General features: G+C 37.1%; 1 protein-coding gene across 1 annotated transcript in view; it reads left to right on the forward strand.

Annotated features, from left to right (window-relative positions):
• The window catches only part of nup210 (nucleoporin 210), a 32,296-nt gene continuing 5,921 nt past the window's right edge, over positions 1–26,375 (forward strand). The window contains 37 exon segments of the mRNA XM_044113599.1: positions 1–599; positions 2,329–2,468; positions 3,191–3,322; positions 3,886–3,982; positions 4,161–4,311; positions 5,078–5,210; positions 5,393–5,551; positions 5,800–5,868; positions 5,948–6,054; positions 6,155–6,295; positions 6,402–6,539; positions 6,745–6,900; positions 7,292–7,490; positions 8,055–8,200; positions 9,153–9,371; positions 9,521–9,694; positions 9,902–10,094; positions 10,222–10,328; positions 11,251–11,355; positions 12,641–12,742; positions 12,927–13,055; positions 13,270–13,397; positions 13,468–13,603; positions 13,685–13,747; positions 14,054–14,184; positions 14,186–14,288; positions 14,409–14,540; positions 16,659–16,817; positions 17,152–17,243; positions 17,348–17,522; positions 18,715–18,890; positions 21,243–21,463; positions 21,710–21,846; positions 23,837–23,951; positions 24,271–24,417; positions 25,794–26,044; positions 26,131–26,335. Coding sequence (XP_043969534.1) covers positions 448–599; positions 2,329–2,468; positions 3,191–3,322; positions 3,886–3,982; positions 4,161–4,311; positions 5,078–5,210; positions 5,393–5,551; positions 5,800–5,868; positions 5,948–6,054; positions 6,155–6,295; positions 6,402–6,539; positions 6,745–6,900; positions 7,292–7,490; positions 8,055–8,200; positions 9,153–9,371; positions 9,521–9,694; positions 9,902–10,094; positions 10,222–10,328; positions 11,251–11,355; positions 12,641–12,742; positions 12,927–13,055; positions 13,270–13,397; positions 13,468–13,603; positions 13,685–13,747; positions 14,054–14,184; positions 14,186–14,288; positions 14,409–14,540; positions 16,659–16,817; positions 17,152–17,243; positions 17,348–17,522; positions 18,715–18,890; positions 21,243–21,463; positions 21,710–21,846; positions 23,837–23,951; positions 24,271–24,417; positions 25,794–26,044; positions 26,131–26,335 — 5,320 coding nt within the window. The 5' untranslated portion in view covers positions 1–447.

Genomic DNA, 26,375 nt, shown 5'->3' on the forward strand with positions numbered 1-26,375 from the left:
TGGAAGTCCAATTATTGCTAATGGCGGGTATTGTACAAAACACGCAGATTTTACGCTATTGTTTGTTATCCGGCTGTGTTGTTCTGCTGTAGCGATTTTCAAATTATTGTCGCTTATTTTCTGACCTATTTTCGAGTACAAAGACAACGTCGGAGCCAAACAACAGCGCCAGAGGCGTTTGCTACTGTTATCTGTATTATCATCATGTGTGGTAACTAAAGTGTCAAAGTGAAACAGGACAGGAAGACGGCGTGCATTTGAGTTGAGCATTAGCTAAACTGCTGGCTATGCTAACTCACAGAAACGTCTGTTATACTGCTCCGATATCAACCCTAACTTTTAAAATATTAAACTAGATGAGACAAAAAAAGTTAGGCTCGTAAATAGACTCTATATCCCATTCATTCGACCCTTCCCTTGGCTCATAATAAATCTGCGGAGTCGGAAATGAGTCTGGTAAAATTTTTAGTGTTATTTTTTATAACCGTCACGCGGGTCTACGGTTCGTCGAAATTAAATATCCCCAAAGTTTTGCTACCACTTGCGAGAAGTACAAAAATTAACTTCACACTGGAAACGACTGAAGGCTGCTACAGATGGTGAGTGAAACTGAGGGCTTGACGGGGGCCCACTTTGTGGGGCATGGAGGTGTCTTTTTACCTAGCAAGAGAAGTCACATGGACTCCCATATACAGTAAATGGTTTGCTGTAAGAGTCCAGCCATACCGAATATCAAAAGATTATTTTAATATGGTAATATTGTATCATTTTTTTTCTTCCAGAATGAAGTTCTCTTCTGTCAGTTTTCACTGGGGGTCAAATGTGACTTGTGTATTCTTTAAGTAGCCAGTCTCTCTTGTCTAAATAAAATTTTATTATGGTAATTGTTGATAGCATTTAAACTAAAAATGGACAGAATTTTTAGGAGAAAGTCATAAAAAGTTAAAAAAACTGTGTAGATTTTTTCATCCTAGGTGTAGGTGAAAAAAATATAAATTTTATCATTCATCCATTGTATTAAGGACCAGAAGTGCCATAATTCAGCACATAAATATTTTGTCAAATAAATGTGACAGTTCAAAATACAATTGTAATGTGTACTTTTAGTAAATGAAATTATATACATATTTCTAAATGTGTATATAATTGAACAATTATATGTAGAAATGAACAGAAACTTTGAATTCATTCAACATGTTAAAATCTTAAGCAGGTATTTCATTTTGTATGTAATAATTTTATCTTTCTTATACTACAGTTCTTTATGTCAGACATTTCTGTTGGTATTTGTTTAACTCTAGAGTAGTTAAACGACTACTCTACTATAGTGATTGTAAACCAATCACCTTGTCTTTAACTGTGATACCCTTCAACTTTGATTGGAGATTTGTTGTTAAGGCTCACAGATAAGATAAATTTGTAGTAATAGTAAGTCATTTAAAATATGTTAACACTGTGAGGTGTTTACATCAAATCCATGTAGGAAAGGGGAATTAAAATCAAAGGATCTTGCAATGCAGTATCAAACATAATTATTAAATTACTAACTTCTCATGTCATCTAATTCATGCAGGCCTTAGATTTTTACCATGAGGTCCTTTAATGTGCATGTCCCTAAAATGTGCAGATAGCCTAATTTTTTATTTCTTGTTAATCAAGTAAGATTAACTTATGGAGAAAATGTGCTACTGTGTGTTTAAGAAAACCAGTAGTTTTGAACGATTCAAAGGAATTACAATATTATCCTCATTTATGCATCAAAGCATGTCCCTAACCTTTGTTGGATTTTTCCTAAATTCGATGAAGTGCATGCTGCTAGTTTATTAGTTTGTAGACTGAATGGTGGTGTTTAGTTTTGATGGATTAAAATTTTAACAAAAATCAATTCAGATCTTTTCAGTGTCTGACCTGGTCTGAGCTTGTCAGTTTTGGTTGTTTGATTTTTATGGGCATGTCTAATTGCAAAATACTTTTCATGCAAATATTTTCTTTTTATGTTGCATTACAAATTCCACCATCACTAATGTCAAGAATGTTCTGAAAGAAATAGACAATATTACTTTGATGGATAGTATGTTGAGGGGGTGCACAACTTACTGTATCACAATCCTCATGTCAAATGACTACTTTAGATTCACGCACACTTCCTGGAAAACAGTCAATCCAGTTTGGATTTATTTATTTCTTTTTGACATTTTAGCAAAACAGCTAACTACTCATTCTAAATGGACACCAGAGATACGGATCATTGTATGGTTGCTATAAATTGAAATTGTGTGACATCCAGTTACCTGCATAGTCTGTATTTTTATGCCGTTTATTGCCCAGGTCTTCCACTAGACCTGAGGTTGCAAGCATCCAGCCTGTGGAAGAGGATGCTGACAGAGGCTGCTCCCGGAAGGCTGTCCTGCAGGCTCTGTCCACCCAGCCCACCAGACTGACCAGCATCATTTTTGCTGAAGATGTTGGTAAGCACAACAATGCCATTTTAAATCACAATCTATGAAAGAAAGCAACGTTCAGATCCCTTTTGGGTGGCATTAACACTGCCAAGTTGTTAAAATAAATATTGAAAATTGTGTTGACAATTTTGGGACACGTAGAGTGTTTTAGCCTTTTCCTCTAATATCCATAGCTGCATATTGAGAAAATATCCTCAACCCAATAAACTTTTTTTCCCAGTAACTCTGCAGCTGTTTTGTAGTTCTAGTAAATGTTTCTCTCATTGTAGTTTATCAGAAAGTCACATGTAGTTGTAATTTAAATGTTTATTGAACATTGAAAACATTGGTACCCGGTCTTTTGCATTAAAGAGGTTGAATTCAGTCAATTAAATAGAAATTAGAATTTTTTTCCCCCTGTTTTTTATTTTTCCTCTTGTGCTGCTCTAATACCATCTGCTGCCACACATCCCGTGAGCAAGTCTATAAAACAAATCAAAGTAACTAAGTCTGAATGTGGGATAAAATTACCCATCTGTATCATATTTACATATTTTATCTCTCCCATGAAACGCCTATAGCAGTTCCAAATAGCCACATCATTTGAATACAGTGATAAGCACCCAGAGTCATGCCAACAACTAAAGGAAGCCCCATAGTGATACCTTCCTGCTAATCATTTGCATATATATTTATTATTAACTATGCTTCATTTATTATAACCCTTTTTCTTACTCATCCATTGGCAGTCTCTGGACAGGTGCTCCGCTGCGACGCCATCGTTGACATCATCAGTGAGATCCAGATCGTCTCCACCACCAGAGAGCTGCATCTTGAAGACTCTCCACTGGCGCTCAGAATTCATGCACTGGACTCAGAAGGTGCTACACTGACTTATTGCAGTAGATCAGCTGTCTTAATTGAAGGCTAACAGGGTTCTAAATAAGTAAATACCCTGCCTTGAGCAGGTGTGACCCAAAAAAATTGATGTTGTAATAACTCAGCTCTCCAATAATAAGGATCTGTCATCACGCTGTTCATTTGTTGCTTTGAGATCTCTTCAGAGGGGGCTGGCTGCAGGCAGCTCTTTCTTCTCATAAAGGCTGACACAGTGAAGTAGCTGTTTGTTCTGTGTGACTTGTTCCATTTAGGACAGCCACACTTCGTTTAATGAGCTGTGGCTGCAGCCTGATACTTTCTGATGATGGCTGCAGGGTGTGGTGCTCTGTTTGCTTTGGCATAAGAGTCCATTTCAGACTCTTCAAACAGAGTAGATTGCAAATGATTGCAACGCGCTGTTTAATTAAACCCCTCCCAGTTTTGTATCGGACAAAACGATTTTTAATTTACTAACAACTAAAGTGAAGGCACCTCTGACCCGGCAGTGTGGTTTTATTTTTTCATGAGGTTACAGTATTAAGTTTTTTTTCTTTCCTTTTTGTAGGAAATACCTTCTCTACCCTTGCCGGTTTGGTGTTTGACTGGACCTTAGTGAAAGATGTAGATGTAAATGGATTCACAGACTCCTACAATTCATTACGGTAATCTCTCTTTTGTTAATTCTTTTCTCATCCCCTCTAAAAATCTGCTATACAGACCACCAAATGTCCCCAAAAGAAATTTTTAGAATGGTTATGCTGTTTGTGTTATTATCTTTTGCATTTTAATTACTCTGTTGAGGCTTTGTTGCTTATTGCTTTTTGTCTTTGTTACCTTCAGGGTGCTTAAATTCTCAGAGTCCACATACACTCCTCCTGGATACATATCTGAAATGGAGCGAGTGGGCAAACAAGGTGACATCATTCTGGTGTCAGGACTGAAAACAGGACATGCTAAGTTAAAGGCCAAAATACAAGAGTCTCTGTATAAGGTAATAGCTTTATTCATAACTTTGCAAAGAAATTGTTTCTCTTGCTAATAACATATGGGGTTTCTCACTAGACATGCACCAATCAAAGATTGTAATTTGCCAGGTTTTCTTTGGCAAAAAAGAACCTGGCCTCTGGTCTTTAAATGACTCAACTACCAGCTAGTTCTACAATGCTTTTTTTAGTTTAGTTAATATATATGTAAACTGACATATGCTTTGAAACATGCTTAAAATATAGGCCTTGTAAATGTAACAGAAGCTGGAGAACTTTTTTGTGTTATCTGTAAAAAAAATAAAATAAAATTGAGTAGATAGAAATTGCTGCAACAGACCTCGAAGAAATCTGGAGATTGCTGTCAGCCAGGAGAAACCTGATCCTTTATTGCAAAAGATCATCATTAACTCAGCTTCATTAAAGAGTGCATAGTTTATTTTGTTTCTTAGTTCTGTTACTTTGTCCCTCTGTGATGGACTCAAATTGTACTCTTAAAAATAGCAAAATGCAATGCAATTGCAGAGTCTTGTGCAATGCTATTGTGAAGACCAAAGGAGCTCTTCAGTCTTTTCAGATCCTTTGTAGCTGTTGTTTTAGTCAAGCTGACAAGGCTTTTAAATGTCATATTGTGTTATTTCTACATTTTATGACAAACAATTCTTTTGCATTTCTTCTTTTGGACTCTTTTGAAACTTGTACCCGTTTCATTTGGTTTATTGAAGCGGGAAGCTAAAGCTTTGTTGTTCTATCACCATGGTATCTATGCCACAGGATGTGGGTGCTGCTGAAGTGAGACTGCTGATTTTAGAGAACATCCTGCTGAGCCCTGCACACGATGTCTACTTAATGGCAGGAGCTTCCATCAGATACAGAGTCCTCAAGATAAGACAAGGCACTATCACAGGTGTGAATATTTAGCTGATAGTTTTATCTATAAACTCATGTTGCTGTACAGTTCCTGGTGTTAGATCCACCAAAAAATTTATTTGTTTTTCAAATGAAATTGAAGCTGAAAGAATTTGAAGTGAAGACTGATGTCATGCTGCGTGAAATCCACTATCTTGGTGTGTTTTTGTGTTTCTCCAGAGGTCACAATGCCTTGTGATCAGTATGAACTACACCTTAGAAACAGTGTGGTAGATCCCAATGGAGACGCAGGAGTCAGTGTGGCCTCTCTTGATCAGAGCACCTCTAAAGTTACAGGAGTTCAAATGGGACACATCAATGTGGTGTTGGATCACAAGAGTATCCTTCTGATGAAATACACCAGCAGCTGAAGTTGTAGCAGTGGTTTAATGAGCCATTTTTTTATCAAGAGGCACCAATCAATTGCAATAGATTGGGCCTTAAAGCAAATGTGATTGATATTGACCAGAAAAAGTGTGATCGATGCATCTCTAATTTTCTATCATTCAGTTATAATTATACATTTCATAGCTGAAGCTCTCATTCATGTCTACCTGAGGAAGTTTTCTTTAACGGCTTCCATAAAGGCCTTCGAATGCAAGGAGTGTCTCGCCTCCCCAACAGCACGCTCTACGTTGTTGAGCCAGCCTACCTCGGTCTGTCTTTCTGCTTTAACACATATTTTAATTTCCTTGTTTAAAGTTTTCGCTGACCTTTTTTAATCCCTGTATGTAGGTTTTAAAATTCATCCAGGAGAAAGCTGGGTTCTTGAAACAGGCAGAGTGTACGACATTCTTATCGAAGTGTTTGATAAGTCTGGGAACAAAATTTACCTCTCTGACGTAAGTAGATCGGTGAGATTCCATGTTTGAAAAAAAAAACAAAAACAATCAAACAAATACAGCAGTGTTATAAGTTGAACAATTTATTTTGATGTTGCAGAATGTCCGTATAAGCACTGTTTTTCCTAAAGAGTATTTTGAGGTCCTGGATTCTTCTGTGAATGGATCATATCATCATGTCAGACCTCTCAAAGATGGTCTCACTCTTATTGATGCTACCCTAACAGCTGTTGAAGATGAAGTGAGTTCTTTTGGACCGTCGCATTCTTGTTTTTAACCTTCCCCACCGTTCTTCCTCTTCATGTTGTTGAATCTGATCATTTCCTGTGTCCACTGTTCTGCTTCAGAATGGAAAGGTCCATGCACTCGTCAACCCGGTGCACAATGAACAGGATGTGGAAATTTATAACCCTATAGTCCTCACTCCCAGTATTCTCACGTTTCCATGGCAACCAAAAGTTGGAGCATATCAGTACACAATAAAGGTAATTATTTTCTTTCAGCCATGCTGATCTTTGCCAGGCTTTGAATCTAATAATGGGTACAATATTAAACCCAGTTATTCAAACTCAAAAGGAAAATCTAAGTTATTTTGTTCCTGGCATACTAGCATCATGACTGAGAGTGAGATCAAATTAGGAAATGTGATGTGTTTGCATCTGATAAGGTATTCTCTGTTGCTCACTCCAGGCAACTGGTGGAAGTGGAAATTTCACCTGGACTTCATCAAATACAGATGTGGCCACAGTGACTGTGAAAGGAGTGATGACCACAGTCCGTGACATTGGTGTCACTGCAATTTATGCTCATGATCTACGTAACCCACATCACTTCGGACAGATGAAGGTTGGTTGATAATGACACTCATTTCAAAATTATTGTGGCACAAAGGTTGGCTAATATTTGGATTTTTAGAACTTCTTTATCTGTTGGTCATGTAGTAACTTCATCGCAAAGCTTGCAGAAGCAAAGCTGGTGAATGTGTCAACTCTGGAGGGCTGACTACAAATTCATATCAAACTTGTAAAACATTTTTGAAAACGATCCAGCCAAAAAGCATCTCCACTTCATTATTGCACTTTACTTTGCTTCATCTCTCAAAATTATGCTAAAATACTCAGATGTTGCCATCGTAACTTGACAAACAAAATGGAAAAGTTCACGAGTTAATAAAATGTGAACGTTACAATTAAACATTTACTGTTATTAATCTTCCTCAATCATTCGTCCTGCTCAGGTATATGTTGTTGAGCCTGTTGCCATGGACTTTGCTCCATGTCCAGTAGAAGCCCGCCTGGGCCAAGATCTGGAACTGCCCCTTCGGATCTTTGGTTTGCTGGAGGAGTTGGAGATGGAGCGAGTCATGTTGAGCGACTGCTCCCACTTTGATCTGCTGGTCGAGGAGGAGAACCAAGGAGTGTTTGAAGTGTTAGACGGTGAGTCTCGGTGATTTGACTAGGTCAGACAATAACGGAGGAGTTTGTGCCAGATCTTCATGTGAAGTGCAAAAAATGAAGACTAAGAGAAGCACATTGTAAAGAGCCTTTAGTTTAGAACAAATAGAGTTGGTGTGGAGGAAGAGAAACTATTTTTTCTTACACGACTGGCTCCTTTAACCAGCTAATTGTAATGTATGCTGCCTTGTTTTATTTCTGCCTGAACTGAATTAAGTCATTAAATGTTCATAATAAAATGTTTGCAATACAAACTCTTGGATTCTCTACAAAATGACAATACACTACAGCGTTCTCTCTCCTATTTTAATTCTATAAATAATCCACCCTATGTGTGTCATCTTTTAAGTGGCATCCATCTAGTTTTTTAAAGTCGCAAAACAACATTCCTTGAAGCTGCCAGCAGCAAAGTGAGCTGCAGATATTTCTGTTGTGTTTGAGATGAGAGACAACTACAGAAGAGCAATTGTCATTTTCCTATTTAAAGTTGCCATTTTAAATTATCTCATCCTTTGGTTTGTCCCTCTGCATTTGGTTCTTCTTCAGGGAAGCTGGCTCCTGGCCAGAAGCACTGCAGTGGAGTGCAAGCCAAGGCCCTGACTCCTGGCTACACGATGCTTACTGTCAGCTACACTCATGGCAATGTGCATCTCAGTGCCAAGATCACTGTTGCTGCCTACCTCCCTCTCAGAGTGAGTCTTTCAATCTGATCCTTTCAGGAATTTGCTAATTATGAACTTTGAGCATGGCATTTTAATCAATCTGTACCTCTTACAGATTAATTCAAATCTGTAATATGCCAGCTTGAGATTTCCTCAGGCTGGAAAATTATCTTACAGTTTTATTTTGCTTTTCTTGTCTTGATTTATTTAGAATTTCTCAGTAGAAAAAACAAAAGTGTATGTTTGTGTACTATTTATTTAAAATAAAAGCAAATCACAGAGATGGACTGAGCTATTTTCTCTTGACTTATTTTAGTTCCACATATTGTCTTCATAAACAAATAAAATATTATTTCATCTCTAAGAAGAAATAAAATAAGTTTCTGAATCCGTTCAGATTTTATTCTTTCCGAATTTGCAAACTTATTGTTTAGTAAAATGTAGACTCCATTAAAAGCAAAATAATAAATTGTTGCTGTATAAATTAACATTTTAAAGAACTTAGTATTATTTGAGGAATTGGGAATAAGTTGCTTCACAATGTCTGTAGAATTATCTTTGGTTTGCAGGTGTGCATCGCTAAAGTTTTAACCATTAACATGTTTGAATCTCTTTTGGGCTCTACAGTTTTGTGTTTTGTTAATAGTGTGTTATTCTTCAAATATTTCAGATATTTTTTTACCATTTTGCTTCGTTTATTTTTGCCCTGGTAGCTAAAGATTGACCCATTTTCTCCTTGTGATGATATTTTTCAAGTTTTCAGTTTTCCATCAAAGTTCCTTTTCACAGTAAAATAATCTGCAATATACATTACACACTTTCTTTAGGTTGTGTTTTTGTAAAGTTAAAGATCTTTTTCTTGGATTTTCACTGTTATCTTGAAAGTTTGTTCATTCGCTCACCCCAGTAATCTAACTTCATTTTAAGGCATTTATTTTCTTTTCATTTCAGAACTTACTAATAAAATCTTGTCATCTTTCAGGCGGTTGACCCTGTGTCGGTGGCTGTAGTCACACTTGGATCTTCCAAAGACATGTTGTTTGAGGGAGGACCACGTCCTTGGGTTTTAGAGCCCTCAAAGTTTTTCTGTTCTTCACGAGCCGAGGATGAGAGCAGCGTGAGCCTCGATCTGATTACTCCTTCCTGTCAGAACTGTAATCGTCACTGGCTTAGAGCAACCTGCAGGGTGCTGGGAGAACAGGTAAGGGTGATGGAAATCATTGTAGTCCCAGATTCTCTACGCTCTGGCGCTAAAATAGCCTAAATTTCTTTAAACAAAATCAGACACATTTTTTGTTCTTTCACTGTATTATCTTTGTCATCTCAACTGTCACCCCTCTCATTCTTTAGGTGTTAGAGATTACGGTGGGGAACAAGGCCACTGTGACCAATCCATTTCCAGCTGTGGAGCCGGCAGTGGTCAAGTTTGTTTGTGCGCTTCCATCACGGCTCACACTGGTTCCAGTTTATACCAGTCCACAGCTGGACTTAGCCTGCCCTCTGATGCAGCAGAATAAACAAGTGGTGCGTGAGGTTTAAAAAATGGTTTAGCATGCTAATTTTTAATAACTAGGTTGTTTTTTTATTTATTTTTACAGGTTGTTTAGATAGAACAATAGCTAATTATAACAAACAGTTAAAATGCTAATGACTTATGTTGTATTTTCAAAACTAAATCTGTAAAATTTGTTCTAACGTTTTGGGTGGGGTATTTTTGCGCTCATTTGTCAGGTGCCTGTTTCAAATTATCGGAACCCGGTGTTGGACTTGGCAGCTTTTGATCAGCAAGGAAGGAAATTCGACAACTTTAGCTCTTTAGACATTTTGTGGGAGTCATCAAAGGAGTCCCTGGCTAGTATTGAGCCCACTATGCCCATGGACCTTCAACTGTTTGAAGACAGCAAAAAACAGATGAAACTACATGGTAACTTTTTCTTTTTTATTAAGTAGTGTATGATTGTCCCAATTTAAAAATGCCTTCTATACTTCTAGTCCATTTTTAAAGGTAATTTGAGTGATAGATTTTAATCTTGTTCATTTTTTCTGGTTAGGACGTCAGACAGTTCTTGTCCATCAACAGACAGGAATTGCTGCCATTACTGTGACAGCTGTTGGATACCAGGTTCCACATCTAAAAGTTGCCAAAGTTCCAAGTCCTGTAAGAAAAACCTACTTCCAAGTTGTATACAAAACCTCTTTATAAGATTGCAACAACAGTTGCAAAGAACTTGAGTAACATGTTGCTATAAGTGTAATTTTGAAAGAAACAACTTAATCTCACTTACAGTTGTTGCTTCACTCTTTGAAACATTCAGGACCATAATCAACTTCTGTTTGAGAATTGAGTGGAATTGTGTAGGAAGACAATGGCCAGGCAATTCCCAATTAAATCACCAGATAAATCAGACTGGCACAGATTTTTTTGCCACAGTGCCACAGCACTTGCACACCATAAATATTGCACTTATGCACCACTGCTACAAAATTAGCAGAATTGTAAGTAATGTGTTAATAGGAATGACCCAAATAAAATCACATAAACCCATACCATTATGTCCAGACGTAGTCTGGATGCTTGAAACTAGAATTGAAACAGATGGTATGACCTACTTTGATTAACTGTAGCAATTACCTGGCTGGATGAGGACACTCAGCATTGATATTTCATTCCCAAATAGTTAGTTGATTCTTAAATGTGACGGCTAAATGAAGCCGTCACATTTAAGAATTTTTAGTGACAAGAGTGATGCCACTGCAAATGTAACATGCGACATCCTGTCTCTGTGGAAAACTGTGAATTCATCCCACTTGATCCTAATACACATGCATTATTCTGAATGGGAGTTAATTGGGAGAAGCACTCTTACTTCAAAGACGTGACAGGACTTGACCTTCAGACTGCTGAAGGGTCGGTTAGTCATTCAGAAACACAAAGCAGCAATATTCTAAAGGCTACTACTAAATTAGTATGTTTATTCTTTCCATCACTCTGTAAATACATTAACAATATGCAAGCAACTTGCTTTAGTGAATGAAAGTCAGATTCTAACAGGTTGAATACGCTTTGCTTTCCTGGACAGTATGAACCTTTGACATCTGTCTCTGCCACACTGGAGCTTCTGTTGGTTGAAGATGTGAAGGTTTTTCCTGAGAGAGTGACTATTTATAACCACCCAGATGTGCGGGTAAGAGCAAAATGATCACTGCTGTTTATTTGCATTGCATTCTTCTGTTGTCTGTGCTTTTTCTGCACTGAGCACAGACAGTCGGACTGGATTGTATGAAATGTTCACTTGTAAGTTAGGGATGTATCTGGGCCACTCATTACATTGATTTAAAACTTTAGGTTGTGCTCATGTCAACAGTGACTGCTGTGTTCAGTATGAAGTCATTAGCCTATAGCTATTTAGGAAATCAATCTGGATTCATCAGTAAAATCTTAGTCACTGTAGGTATAATTATGTTTTAGTGATTCAAACATTGTTTTCTTTGCATCCACTAAACTCACAAGGTGCTGCTAATATCAAATACATTAAGGTTAACAGCGTGGCATGCTCAATTGAATACAGAGTTATTTATTTTACTTAGCAGTAGTTAATAAATATCATCTTGAGGCACATTATTAGAAAAACTGGTTAATTTTAATTCCAACTTTACAGAAATACACAGAATCAAATTCATATCTGTTCAATTTAATTATAGATGAATTAGATTCAATTACACTCAGTACAGCAAGATTCTATGTATAATACAGGACAGATTACGTATTATGTCTGCAGCAAACCTGCTAACTGGATATTAGCAAGCATGTGGCGATAGTAGAGGGGAACATTTTGCTTTTTAACGGGAATGATCCTCCAGCAGAGCCCAAAATGTCATTGCAATTAAAGTTTTGTATCACAAGCTTATGTCATTATATTCTAATTGCAACAAAGTAAATGTAGTTTTTAAGTAAAAATTAAGTCCAAAATGTTAAGACATAGAAAATTTGGATTGGATTTTGTAAAGTTGATGATGACTATTATTATTATTATTGTTGGGAACTTTAGTCTTTTGTTTCCCATTTACTACCACTACTTGGTTTGGATTCGGGGATAAGAAAACGGATTATCCCTGAAGAAAAAATATATACGGTAAATTAGATAATTTTATTGTCAGAAATATTTTGTTTTTTCCAAATAAAATAAACAGAAATCCAGTATTTTTCATTCTGGCTTATTTAGAATGAAATTAAACATAAGTAATTATTACAAATGACACGGTAGAAACTTGTCATCTTTGCTCATCAGAAATTTAAAAACTGCCATATTTGAGAGTATTCTTATATAGATGTGTGAGATAACTCATGGTCAGTGAAAGGATTTGTAAAATGTGAGTTTCTGCAGGGATCCTCTTATATGTCAATTACAGGTTAATCTGACATAAGAACTACAGTATGTTCTTAATGTTTTGCTGTGTTTTGTCCTGCAGTTGGATCTGACTATGCAAGAAGGTTCAGGGCACTTTTTTATGAACACCAGCATGAAGGGGATTGTGGATGTCGTGCTCCAAGAGGCACAAGGCGAAGCTTGGGTAAGAAACATCTGTACTGCGTTCATGGCAAGTTATCTGAAGCCAGACAATACAAGACTGGTGGCGAAAAGCATTACTTTCCTGCATATAATGTGAAATGTAACTGCACCTTTGCCTGTAATGCTTTAGTTCATTTTTATGTTTGATGTTCTTCTGCATAAACTATTTTCTTGTCTCTGTCCAGGTTTCTCCAGTCCATACAGGGACAGTTTCGGTGATGGTTCACGATCTTTGTCTGGCTTTTCCAGCACCTGCCAAATCAGTAGTTCATGTTTCTGACATCCTGGAGGTTAATGTCAGAGTAGTTGACAAGGTCAGTTGAACTCTTTTTTCCATTTTAGCATCAAAGCCCTGCTGCACCACATTATCTTTATTATTATTACCATAAGTACCATGAAGCAAACCACTGATGTGTGTAGATTAAATATGATTTAATGGTCTCCATGTCACCTTGTCTTAAACTATATACAGATCCTATGCACCAGTATTTTGTCCCTCCTCATGACTGTAATTCATCTTGATAACAGGTGCAGATTGGCAAATTTGTTAAAGCTTATGTCAGAGTGTTGGATGATAACAGGAAGCCCTTCTCAGCCAGCTATTTCCAGTCCATGAAATTGAAACTCAAGGCAGCCTCTGTAATAGTGTCTCTGACGTAAGTAATTAGAAACGTTATTTATATGAAACAATTAGCAATGGCTACATTTCTATAACTCTCCCTGCAGTCCTTTAGCAGAGCTGACAGAAAGTGACACGGCAGTGTTTCGGGTGAAAGGACTCTCCATTGGTCAGACCACCTTGTCAGCTGTTGTTGTGGATAAAAACGGGAGAAAAATAGCCTCAGCACCACAGCAAATTGAGGTATCATTTTCAGAAAGTAGGTTCATATTTTTGTTCCGGTGGATGTTGTTAAAAGAAGTAACATTTCACTGCTTCTTATAGGTGTTTCCGCCTTTCAAGCTTATTCCCAGGAAAATGACTCTGTTAATTGGGGCAATGATGCAGGTAGGTGTGGTAAAAAGAAAAAATGGCAGCGATCATCTTGCAAAGCGAGTTTGTCTCGTCATTTATCTTTCAGAATTACTCATCTTTACCTTGACGTCACTAATTGCATTTTTTCCACTTCATCGCCGATTAAAAAAAATGCTGTTTACTATGTGCACTCCTAGGTGCTGAAAATCTTACTTCTGCATTGCAGGATGTTTTGCATTTCTAAAGCTGGAATTTTAAACATTTATGTTTCAACAGGCCTGGTCCTGATGACTCCAAATGAGCTATTCATTCTCTTTTCACTCTTGTTGCCATTGATAGATCACATCTGAGGGTGGTCCTCAACCCCAATCCAACATCCTGTTTTCCATATCTGATGAGGAAATAGCTTCTGTTAATAGGACAGATCTCAGGATTCAGCTGTGTGTGGATTTCTTACCTTTAACTTTAAATCAAATTTTTCTTTGACTTGTAGGATCAAGTAGAGGTAGAAGTTGTTATTCTGTCGGCCATTCGAATCAGAGCACCAGTTACAAGAATAAAGACTGGAGCACAGGTATGATTATTTTTGTTTTATATTTGGTTCTTTCTTTAAGTTCTCTTTACAACTTTTTGAGGTTCTTTGTTGTAAAATTTAAATATCATGTATATTTGTTATTTGTGTGTGTATGTGTAGATGCCAGTATACGTAATGGGGCTGACCAATAGCCAGACGCCTTTCTCCTTTGGCAGTGTTGTGCCTAGTCTCATTTTTTCTTGGTCTACCACTAAGAGAGACATTCTGGATGTCCACTCCAGGCACACTGAGGTATTTATTTTGTTTTTTATCTAAAAAATGCTGGTTCAGATCTTGTTTAAAGAAAGTAATTGTTCATGGTTTCCCCCAGAAAACATGCACAGGTTTGTAGTAGAGGTGCTAGTCATTCTGCACCCTACTGTGTTTTTGAGTTTAAAATGTTTAAAGTTGGCAGGAAACTTAAAAATATGACTAGGTAATTAGGCATTATTGGAAGACATTATTAACAACAATACCTAAACATCAACTATAAAGTCTTTAAAAAAGGCAAATATAAAACAGTTAAAATGATAAATTATTTGCACTTCAGTTGTTTCATCCTAATGAAAGTGTCCAACAGTTTTTGATTGTTTATTTGTGACTTTTCATTTGCTGAAGTTGTTGGCATGCAGACTGGTGAAGAGTCGGTGATTATGCAGGCTAGTCTTCCTATGTGTTCACATACTGACCGCAATATGTTCCGTTTGTACTTCCAATCATTTCACCAAAGAGACTCTTTAACCCATCTTTGCTAAAAAAAAAAAAACAAAAATAAAAAACCTAATAAGAAAATAATGCCTGGCCTGTTGGGGGCGCAAGTAAAACCTGGTGGCCTGCCAGGCTCATAGTACACTGGAGAAACCTGCTGTTAAGTTTATGTTATGGATGAAGGCTGGGATTGAATAAGGTTGGACTTTATCCACTTTTTCCAACATGTAAAATGAATCTTCAGATTTCTACTATAAAACAGTTAAAATGATAAATCGCCACTTCAGTTGTTCATCTTATCATGATCCAACAGTTTTGATTGTTTATAATGACTTTTTTTTTTTTTTTTTTGGCATGCAGACTGCTCTGATTCTGATTCGCTAAAACTCACTCCGTTCACATACTGTACTAATATGTTATATTGTGCTAATCATTTCACGAGACTGTTATGCATAAAAAAGCTTGGCAAATTAACATTAATAAATTATCTTGTAATAAGAAGAGAACACTGCAGAGCCTGTCAGGATGCAGCAGTCTGAAGAGCAGTGAAACGGGCCTTTACACGTGAGTCACTGTATTTGTATACAGTACATGTAATAGTTTAATTGTAAAAAAAAGTTTATTGATGGATTTCACTTTATCCACTTTTTGAACGTAAAATGAATCTTCAGATAAACTATCTTACTGTATTGCTTAATTTATTGAGTTATTTTATCTACTGTTCACAACAACAGCCTTCAACTAGGGCTGAATATGAAATATGCACTCACTGACATAAATTAATTATTTAGTTTGAACTGTTTTCTTGCCAGTTCAAGAAAATAGTTCTTGAAACAGTTCTAGTATGTTGAATGATTAAACAACATACAACATAAGTAATTCTAAAAAAAACAAGAAAACTTGCCAAACTAGAAGATGCTAGAATGAGTTGGACTGAGAATCGGACTCTTAATTCTACATGAATATATACCAAAAACATCCAGTACAGCCCTTTTAGTTGGGTTTGGTACACAGCAGCTTTTTGGGTGCAAGAAGTTTGCAGGTTCCCTGCAACTTGCTAAGGAACATTTTCCAAATACTAATGGGGACTTGTGTATATGGTTGAGCCTATATGTCTAAATTTGAACTAAATTGGAGAAAATTCTCATGGTCAGAGTATGTTTGTATGTTTAATTGTTGCACCCTGAGAGAGATTCAAATCCATTAGTAAAAACCCATATTAGCAACATTTATATTCACTTCTGACCCCAGTTTAGTGTTTATCAGCCCATTGTTGTCTTTTAGCCAACATGACTAAATCTTTAACTGTTTAATTTTATTTAAATATTAAATTCGGAGTACTAAATATATTATGTAGCTTTTATCCTATTATAAGCTGAGGAAATGCACCAGTTAACTCTGTTCTGTTCTTGTCACATGGTGTTTCTGTTGTTGAACCATATCTATTTTAAGCTCTGTCTTCTCTTTGATCCTTTTTTCTGATTAAATTAAGATAATGTTGTCTCTCTGTTATGGTGGAGTTTCTAGAACCCCGTCCCACTCAGCTCAATCGTTTCCTCATTAATAGCCTCCAACTTGCTCCTCTTTTCTCATCGCTGTTGTCATTTTTATTAGATTTGCTGCTATTTTTGCCATTCTTCTGATGATCTCTGTCTTCTTCAGGCTAATGTTGAACTTCAGTCGGAGCATAATTTTGGCATGACAGTGACAGGGAGAACAAGAGGCCGGACTGGGCTGAAGGTGGTTCTCAGAGTTTCTGACTCAAATGCTCAGCAGCTAGAGGGAAATGTTCTGGAGCTCAGAGATGAGATCCAGATCCAGGTACGGTGGCGACACATACGGGGGGTAATCTTGTGTAAGAACTGTTCATCTTTCATCTCAGCACCAGTATTATAAATAATTTAAACCTGTTTTATGCACCTCTCTGCTCGTCGCCACTATGCTCCCTGCTGCTTTATAATGTTGAAAGCTTTCTTTGTGACAGCAGAATATTGAAAATGCAGAGGTTTGAAGGATCTCTGAAGAGATAACACTGCAGATTAGTTGAAGCTGAATGCATCTGACTTCCGGCTATAATAAACCATGACATGTCACTAGTGCAGAAACATCAAAGGTCCTCTAATAATTAGAGTTTTAACGCTCTTCTTTAATCAAGGTCTATGACAAGCTACACGTGATTCATCCTCAAGTAGAAGCTGAGGAGATCCTGATGGCTCCAAACTCTGCCCTCAAGCTCCAAACTAACAGGTGCTTTATCTGTTCTTGTTCCACAGTGTGTTTAATGCATTATTTATAACACACAACGTCATAGAAACATGATGTGGTTGTTTTTGTTTTCCTGTGTTTAACAGGGATGGTGTGGGTGTGCTCTCCTACCGGATGCTGGATTGCCCTGACCAGCTTGTTGTTGCTCAAGTTGACAATAAGGGCCTCCTCTCATCTGGTTCTCTCACTGGGATGTGTTCTCTACTGGTCACCTCACAGGAGATTTTCGGTGTCAATCAAACTCTCATCCTCACTGTGAAGGTCAGCTCAGTTAGTTGAAGGAAACGATTTTAGGATTTTTGTTTTTGTAACCTCTAACCTTTGGAGAGTAATGTTGAAATCCATCTAACTGCCTGCCAAAAGTTCAACAAGGTTTTAAAGTTGAAGCACTTTTTGTTTCAGTTTTGTCATCACTGATGCTGGTCTTCCCCCAGACTTGCAAAAAAAACAAACAAAGCAAACCTGCAGGATGAACACAAAAAGTTGATGAATGTAGCAAAGGAAACAGCCCAAATAAAAATGATAGAATCTGGAATCTTGATCCCGTTTGGCTTTGAGTTTGGGCAAAACTTTCCCACTTGCATGTGTGTCCAAAAAGAGCTCCTCCAAGAACCAACAGCTTCCTGGGAAGGAGTTGTTAGGAGGGACAGATCAACCAGTAAGAATCACACTTGGTTGAATTTTGCGTCCACTCGGTGCTCGTTAGCCAATAATCAAAATCTTATTTTGTTTATTTTTTTCCCACTCCACATTCTGTAAATAAGCAGCCAGGAGTGCAAAAATTTTATCATTTTAGATTAAATATGATCTCATGCCAGCAGTTGTTACTTTATACTCAAGGTTCCCAACGTGGAGTCATCTGTCCATTAAAAGATGATGTTGCAATCTCAAAGCTCACCTTCAGAGTTAAACATGTTGTTCCCTGTATGAAGGTATTTAATCATTGATTAAAATATTTCAACTTCTAAATTAGCAAAATATAATTATTAATTCAAGAGGTTCTGAGACAGATATTTACAGGCATTCAGATATTTCTTTTGAGAGTAGCCTTTCATGGTGAAGGCATTCATCTGTGTCAGAGATTCAGGATGGTAAGTGCTTGGGATAAAGGCTGTTTTGGCTAAATCAAGGGACCTTGTAGCAGTTGAAATGTAAGGGTAGCTCTATTGTGTTATGTTCTTTAAATAAGTAGGTCAAAAATATTTTCTTTTTTTTAACTTGCAGAAACTTTAAACTGTTTTAACACTAAATCTGTGCAGAAAGATTTCAGATCATTTTTGTTGAATACTGCTAAAAACTGCTGAACAAGAATTTTTAAAAATGAAACATTCACTCTGCTGAGAGATTTGAGCCTCTTATCTGTGTGGCTTTCACTTTTGTTCCCAAGCTGTTGAAGCGACAGCTGACAGCTCCAACTAATTGCAATATCAACCTCTTTCATTTGATTCCTCAGGTGGTTCCTGTGTCCTACGTCCGCTTCAGTGCCAGTCCGGTGCTGAACACTCTCACTAGAGAGGGCCCGAGTGCCTTTCCTCTGGGAATCCTGCTCACCTTCACTGTCCACTTTCATGCTAGCACTGGAGAGGCCATGCACAGCTCAAACTCCCAGCTTACATTTTCTACAAACAGGTCAGTCATCGTTTATCTTGACATCCCAAATTAAAACTTTTTGTCAGAGTTTGAAAAATCATCCCATTCATCTTGAAGCCAGAGAAAAATGATCCAAATGACAGTTTAAAGGTTGACAAAGTTAACTTTCCTTCTTCTGCTGGACACATAAATCTAGTTATTTTTTAGAAATTTGCTTTTCAATGTTGTCTTTTTTTTCTTTTTCATTCTGCTTTCTGAGATGAACATTATCCTGCTTTTAATACCGTAAAGCACATGCACTACTTTCATGTGCATCATGAAAGTAGTCTATGACCAGTACAGAACACAGGAGGGAGCAGTATAACCTTTAGTGTGTAAGGGAACGCATACTACAGGATTCCCTTCCTGTATTCCTCCCCACTTACAAAGTTGGATGGGACAAAATATTGTTAAATGCTGTGTGACCTAAAGACGTGCAGCTTTTTACACTGACTCTATGCCAACTACAATGTTTCATTGAGGAGTTGGCAGTGCTTACCTGCTGGAGTACTTAAGTTCATTGAGTTGGTCTGGTCTCCATGTTTCTGCCTACATGTCAAGTGCTATTTGTTGTAGAAAACTAAGATTGCATGTTACCCTCAATGCATAATCTTCATGTTGAAATGTGGTGGTGGAAGCATCATGCAGTGAGGATGCTTTTCTTCAGCAGGTAGAGAAATTTCAGTTGACTGGAAGATGGATGGGAAAATATTTTGGTGTCTACATGTGCAAAACTGATGGAGACATGTCTAAAAAGTTAGTCTAAAAATGTTTTTTATGGCCAATCAGCTTTCTTTCAGTTTACAATTATGCATTACTTTGTGTAAGACTAGAACATGATTGCTATGAAAATACATGAAAGTTTTGGCTTGTAATGTGAGAAAAGGTTATGAATACTTTAGGAATGCAGTATATCAGCTGTGACGAGCAATTACTTTTCAGATCTGTTGAATGAGGAGACAATTTGTCTTCAGTCCAACTTTTTTGTTTGTGGAGACAGGATGGCTCTCAGTAAAATGTTGATATCTTTAAAACAACGTGTCTTAATTCAGCATTTGTCTCAAAGGAAAAGATTTAAAAGCTCAAAACAATAAATAGAAAAAAATAGAGTAACTCTGTTAATCTTTCCTCTGCTGTTTTGCACACTGAACTGCGGACAAGTCTCCATAAGTTGTGGAAAATGTTTCCTGTTAACTTGCTTTCAACACTTTGTGTGCTTCTGCTGACTGGATTTTAAACACTAGTTACTGAAAATGCCTAATTGAAGTCTTCTTCACTCTGTCACAACATCCACACCAAAGGGTATTGTAGCTACGAATTAGAAGAGAGTATAATGATGCAGTCACTTATCAGAAAAATATTTCTATTTCTTCTTTCTTTTTTTTTTTAAAGTTCTGACTGGTGTGTCTCCAATCAAGTTAAATATGCACTACATATCTACTAATTGATTATCCATGTGAGGGAAAATAATCTTTCAAACTGTTTCAGATCTAAATTAGATGGCTCACTGAAGAAAAAAGCAGCTTAACAGAGCAGCTGGTCATTTACACTTCAATTAGTTTTCTTCTGAATAGTTAGTGATACTCTTACACTTTAGTCTCTTATATGTTCAGTCTGATATTAGTTGCTAAGGTCACCTCAGAGTGTTTCAGCTGCTTCCATGAGGAGTTGACATTAATTTTCCAGTAACCTCACCTCAGATTTTCTCCTGAGGAAGGAACCTAAATTAATAGAGGCACTGAACACGGAGTAGAGTTGCTGCTCTTTCGGGGGAGGCGACTCCCTCACCATCCTGCTCAATAAATTGATACGTTGTTACACTGCTACACTGTTTTCCAGTCCATAAGATAATTTTAGAGCAAGAGTTGGAAACTGTGTTTTAAAGTCCTAATGGTGAAGGGATCTGTGAACACTGGCCAGTGATTAAATCCTGCAGAGTCTCGGAAGAACTAATAGGTTTCAGTATATGAAGTTTAAACAGTTTTGCCTTTTTGAGAAATGAGACTTTATGACAAAATATAAGATGTATTTTAAAGTGGAGAGAAAATGGATCAGTATCCTAAAGTTAAAAAAAGAAAATAAGCCATAAAACATGCCTATAAATTTAGAATACCAATCAGCTGTATTGGTCAAGTTTGAGGTTTTCTTTTACAGTATATGCACATCCATTGACTTAGTCCTTAAACCATTTTTTAAGTTGTATTTTTCTGAGCATGCTTACATATTAAAAATAGCCAGATCAGAATATTAACAAGTAGCTGGAAATATATGGAGTTGCATGCTTTTTATAACAAACTTATGTTCTTCTTGCTGTGTGCCCATCACCTATTGTGACTCTGTACTTTCTCTCAGGGATGATCTGGTCCAGCTGGGAGTCGGCCCCACTAACCACTCAGTGACAGTGAGAACAGTCAATGTAGGTCTCACACTTCTGGCACTGTGGGATAATGAAAACATGGGCGTGGCGGACTACGTTCCACTTCCTGTTGATCATGCTATCTATATGGATTATGCCAATAAGCTGGTTGTGGGTGATGTGGTCTGCTTCCAAGCCAAGCTAACAAACCCAGATGGTAAGTGTACCATAAACTGCTCCAAGACATTTGTATAAAATGTACCAACATAACATTTAGCAACTCATATGACACTCTTTTGTTTTTCTGTTATGTTTGCAGTTTTTCCCACCTCATTTTTCTTCACCTGTTTTTTTTTTTTTTTCAGCTACATCAACATAATACTTTATCAGTATTTCTTGCTGTATACAATTGTCATTTACTACCAGATATTTGCAGCAGAGTATTTTGTTGCCATCTTTCCAGGAGCTCCTGGCACATGGAGTTCCTCTGCAGACGGTGTTCTCCAGGTGGACCCTAAAAGCGGGGCAGCTGTAGCCAGAGACTCTGGCGTAGTGACTGTGTTCTACGAGATATCTGGTGTTCTGAAAACCTACAGAGAGGTAAATTATGTGTTTGTTATCTCTCATTAAGGCTGATTTGAGCAAATTGCACAACTGCAAGTTTTCTTTGGAGATTCATGAATCGTTTTTCATCACACAATAATGTAGTTTTAACAATAATGCATCGGTTTTAAGATCTATAAAGTTTTATTTTTCATCTATTAAAGCAAAGTTCAGTGCGTAAAAGAATGTTCTTAACTTATACTGGACAAGAGTAATTGTGAAGACAAGAATAATTTGCTGTGTCTTAGTTTTCAACCTTTTTATTACATTTTTCTGTGAATTCAACTCAACCAGTGATTTAAAACAAATGCAAATAAATAAAAACAAATACATCAGCAGAATGAGACATGGTGATGTGTTGTGTTGAGATTTTCTTAAAAAGCTCATGAGACTCAACTGAACAGTTACAGATGGCATTTCTGTCAATGTTAGAAATGCAAGAGGTGGTTGAGCTGGTATTGCTTATTGTAAGATATGTCAAGAATTTAGAGTTATCATATTGACAAATTGAAATATGTGAGAGTTCAAAATGCTGTCGGTATTTCCTGGGTTTTTGTTTGAGAACATAACTAAACATCAATATATTAAAAAATATGATCAAGTGCAGTTGTATTAGTAGCTTAGTGATAAGAATCACACTTTATGTCACTGGTGTCCTGAAGACATCTCTTTGAAAAGAACTTCTTTTAAGGAGCAGCATTTGTGAAGTTGAGACTGCAGTCACAGCTGTACAGTTACCAAAAAAAAGTTAAAGAAACTTTTTTATCATCGTTTTTATTACCACAATAATGGTAGAATTTATCATTATGATAGAATTTTATTTTCTCATCACCCACACCTAGGTTTTACATCCAGTAAAAGAGAAGAGGAATTCAATATGCCTTTGTCAGTGTGTACCCGCATTTTTTGCTGTTATTTTTCAACCTACTTATATGTTTGTACCCCTCAATTAACTATTTCATACCCTTGAACTTAATCATTGTGCATCAGTGCATTTCTCTTAATAGTAAAGTATTAAAATGAATTATTAATGGAAAATAATTGACATAGAAAAATAAAACAAAACCCTCCTCATTTTTAATTTTTAATAATAATGAAAACAGAAAAAATGTGCTTGAGGAGTTATAAACAAATTGGACACCTCACACCAGGTTTTTGTGACTGGAACTGTTCTGGGAGGAGATCCAAACAGAAATTCAATTTTATGTCTCAAACTGCAACAGAACCCAGAACACAATATTATAGGTTCAACTCCAGGGGGAAATTTTGGGGGAAAATGCTTAAGTTGTACATTATTTTTTCTAGTCTTTAGAAGAAACAACATCTTGGCTGTCATGGTTGAACCCACTTTTGATCCGTGGAGATTAAGACTGAACAGAGTGTTCACAAAGGAAAAACTAATGTTTACTTAAAGATGAATTTGGCTTTGTGGGTGTCTTTTAACATGATTTGCTTGGTCAAACACAAAGCAGGTTGAAACATTGGGTGAGGATAAGTATTGACAATGTTATAGTAAATAAGTAAAAGGCCAATGCACGGTCATGTTGGTGTCTTTTTTGCTAGTTTTTTCTATATTTTTCTGTCATTATTGCAGTTATTTCTGTACTGCAGATGCAAAATGTTAGTCTCACATATATTCTTAATTTTAAATATATATTTTGAAGACTTTATTTTGAACACTATGTCCACTGACTCATAAATAAGTAAATAATAAGTAAAGAAATACATCTTTAGGAGTCACATAACCAAATATATCCCAGCACGGCAAATAAATAAAAACAAATTATAGGCTCCTCAAAGACGATATTAGCCGCCCAGTACAAAATTTTTCATGGTGCATGGCCCTTTTTCTCTCCTGACCTAAAAGTTTAAGTCAAAGCTACAAAAGTATGAAATGGGAAAGCAGGGAAATGAGCTTCTCCCTTCCAAACACACACATTAAAAATCTTCCAGTTTAACTTTATTTTCTGTGTTTGCTGCTCTGTAGGTAATTGTGGAAGCGCCTACTACAACAGCTGCTATGGCTCAACCTTCACCTGTCAGGTCTGGAAAGGAGACAAAAGTTCTTCTTACTACCAGAGAGAGAGGAACCAACCTCATCGGTAAAGATATTTAAAACAGATACCTGTTTTAGAATGAGTAAAAGAAAATGGCGAGCAAGATGAATGTGCTACTAATATGCTTCTGGATTTAGCTACTTTGTTTTATAGTAAATCTAAGTGTTCATTTATGTTTTAGCTTTGGCTACATAAAAATTAAACAGTGTGAAGAGCAAATAAGCTGAAATGTTTTAGCCAAACTAGAATCTAGAAACAGTCACCTTCTCTAAAGTAATAAACAAAAAACAGTTTAATCATTTTTTTTATTTTTACTTACTTAGATAAAAAGTATGTTTCAGCTTTAATCCGGTTTTCCCCCCAGGAACCTGTTCGCCTATCCAGATAGCAGCTATTGCAAAGCTTGAGCCAGAGAAATCTGTCAGCTGCCTTCTCAGCTTCACCAGCGACACTATCGACTTCTCTCCCAACGACGTGTTCAAAACACACACGGGCTTTGACTCCAGTATTGGTAAGACTCATCTGAATTCAGGTCACAAAGTAGGTTCATGACTAAAGAAGCTTCTAAGCACATTTTTCTCTTTTGAGTTATTGCACAAATATACAATTTTCTGATGCATTTGAGGTTAATAGCCTGTGTTGGATTAAATTACAGAAAGTTCAAATATCTGATTCTAATTTTGGTGATGCTTTTGTTTTTCTTTGTTCACTTAAAGCCCATCATTTGGCTTTTACAGCATTTTTGTCGTTTTTGGAAACTTTTGGACCTAACCTCATCGCTCAGTTTTGCAGCAGATCAGAAAATCTATTCGCAAGACCATAATGTCACTTTAACCTTTCATTATTGTCCGTTCTGCTTCGTTCACATTAATTTCTTGTGGGGTTTTTTGGTGTTCTGTTCTAAAACATAGAAATAGTACATTTAAATCTAACTTTAACAGTGATAATGTCTGTGCACTTTATGAGAATGGGAAAATACTGTTTACAAGGGCCTAATCAATACCTGCATTGCCCAAGGAATGAATTTAACAGAGGCCATAAAATGTGTCCAAGTGATGTATCGAACTGAGGAAAGACCATGTTGCTTGAAAGCACTGATGTAATTGTGTTAGGGGTTTGGGACTCACCCTTGTTGCTTGTTTGTCACTGTTGGATCCATTGGGTGTGTACCACTGTACAACACGATGGCTTTCTACTGACTTTCTAAATGTACCATTTGATTGTGAACCTGAGGTTAAAGGTTAGAACTCCAGGAACTCTGGAACAAAATACAGTGTTTAGTTTGTCAGTGAATCTTTTCATATCACAGGCTTAAACTTTTATGCCGTTTCTTTGACTTTTATAACATTGAAATGTGCAAGCTTGGTAACATTGTGAAGGGGAATAAGAATGATGGCCGACTAGACAAACATAAAGCAAACTGTGCTTCTCCCCGAGTCAGTATCGTTTCTTTACACATTTTATTGCATGGAGTCCATTATTCTTTGCAATCAGCTCCAGCTCTGTCCAACTGGATTGAGAGAAACTGCTTGTTCACTCATGTCCTCTAATAAACTCTGATGCCTTCACAGAATACCAAATTTATGCTGGGATAGAATTATACTTAGATGGGCTTTGTTTTTTTTTAATTAGGTGACTTCTTAGGGCTCAAGTTGCAATGGGTTTTATTTAGGGGCATCGAATGAAAGGTAAATATATAAATGTGTTAACTTGCTACAAAAAAATAGAGAAAACTGTTCAATTCCCTCTACTATAGAATCATATGCTACTTTGTATCTGTCTATCATAAAATAGCAATAAAATAAAAGGTTTAAAGTGATAAAATATGAAAAAAAAATGTTTGTGGTATGAATACTAGTTGAGCCCTTGTTCCTGTGTTTGCTCCAGGTCTCTATACTTGCACAATGACCCTGCAGCCCACGACTAATCAACAGACCCGTGTGCTTAGTGTTTCCATGACCAATCTGCTGGTGAAGGCTGGCCTAGTTGGCAGCGTTTTCACCGGAGAGCAGGTCAGCAACCAGCTGACCATCGAGCCGGGGCTTTACTCGGACCAGACCGAGCTGCTGCTCTCCAACATGCACCCGTCTGCTGAGTTCACAGTTTACGGCCCCCCCGCTGTTCTGTCCACCATCGAGGTCAGGAGTGGTTTGGGAAATATGCACCACAATATTACTCCATGTCAACAGGTAGATGAGCGAAAACACATTTTCACATTTCTTAGGTGACGTCCACTTCTCCCAGTCTTTCCATCTACGAGAAGGAGGTTCAGCAAGGATTCCCCAGTTATACGAAGTACATCGTTAACGCTGTGGACCCCCATTCAGCAGTTTCAGCTTCTGTCGACATAAGCAGTGCTTCTTCTGGCCAGAGTTTGGTCATCCCTGTCAGTTTTATTCATGTTAATGATCCCAACGCTGCCAAGCAAGGTCAGTCACTGTTTCTGTGCAAATGTTAATCTGCTGAGCA

Source organism: Gambusia affinis, linkage group LG01, assembly GCF_019740435.1.
Source record: "Gambusia affinis linkage group LG01, SWU_Gaff_1.0, whole genome shotgun sequence".
NCBI lineage: Eukaryota > Metazoa > Chordata > Actinopteri > Cyprinodontiformes > Poeciliidae > Gambusia > Gambusia affinis.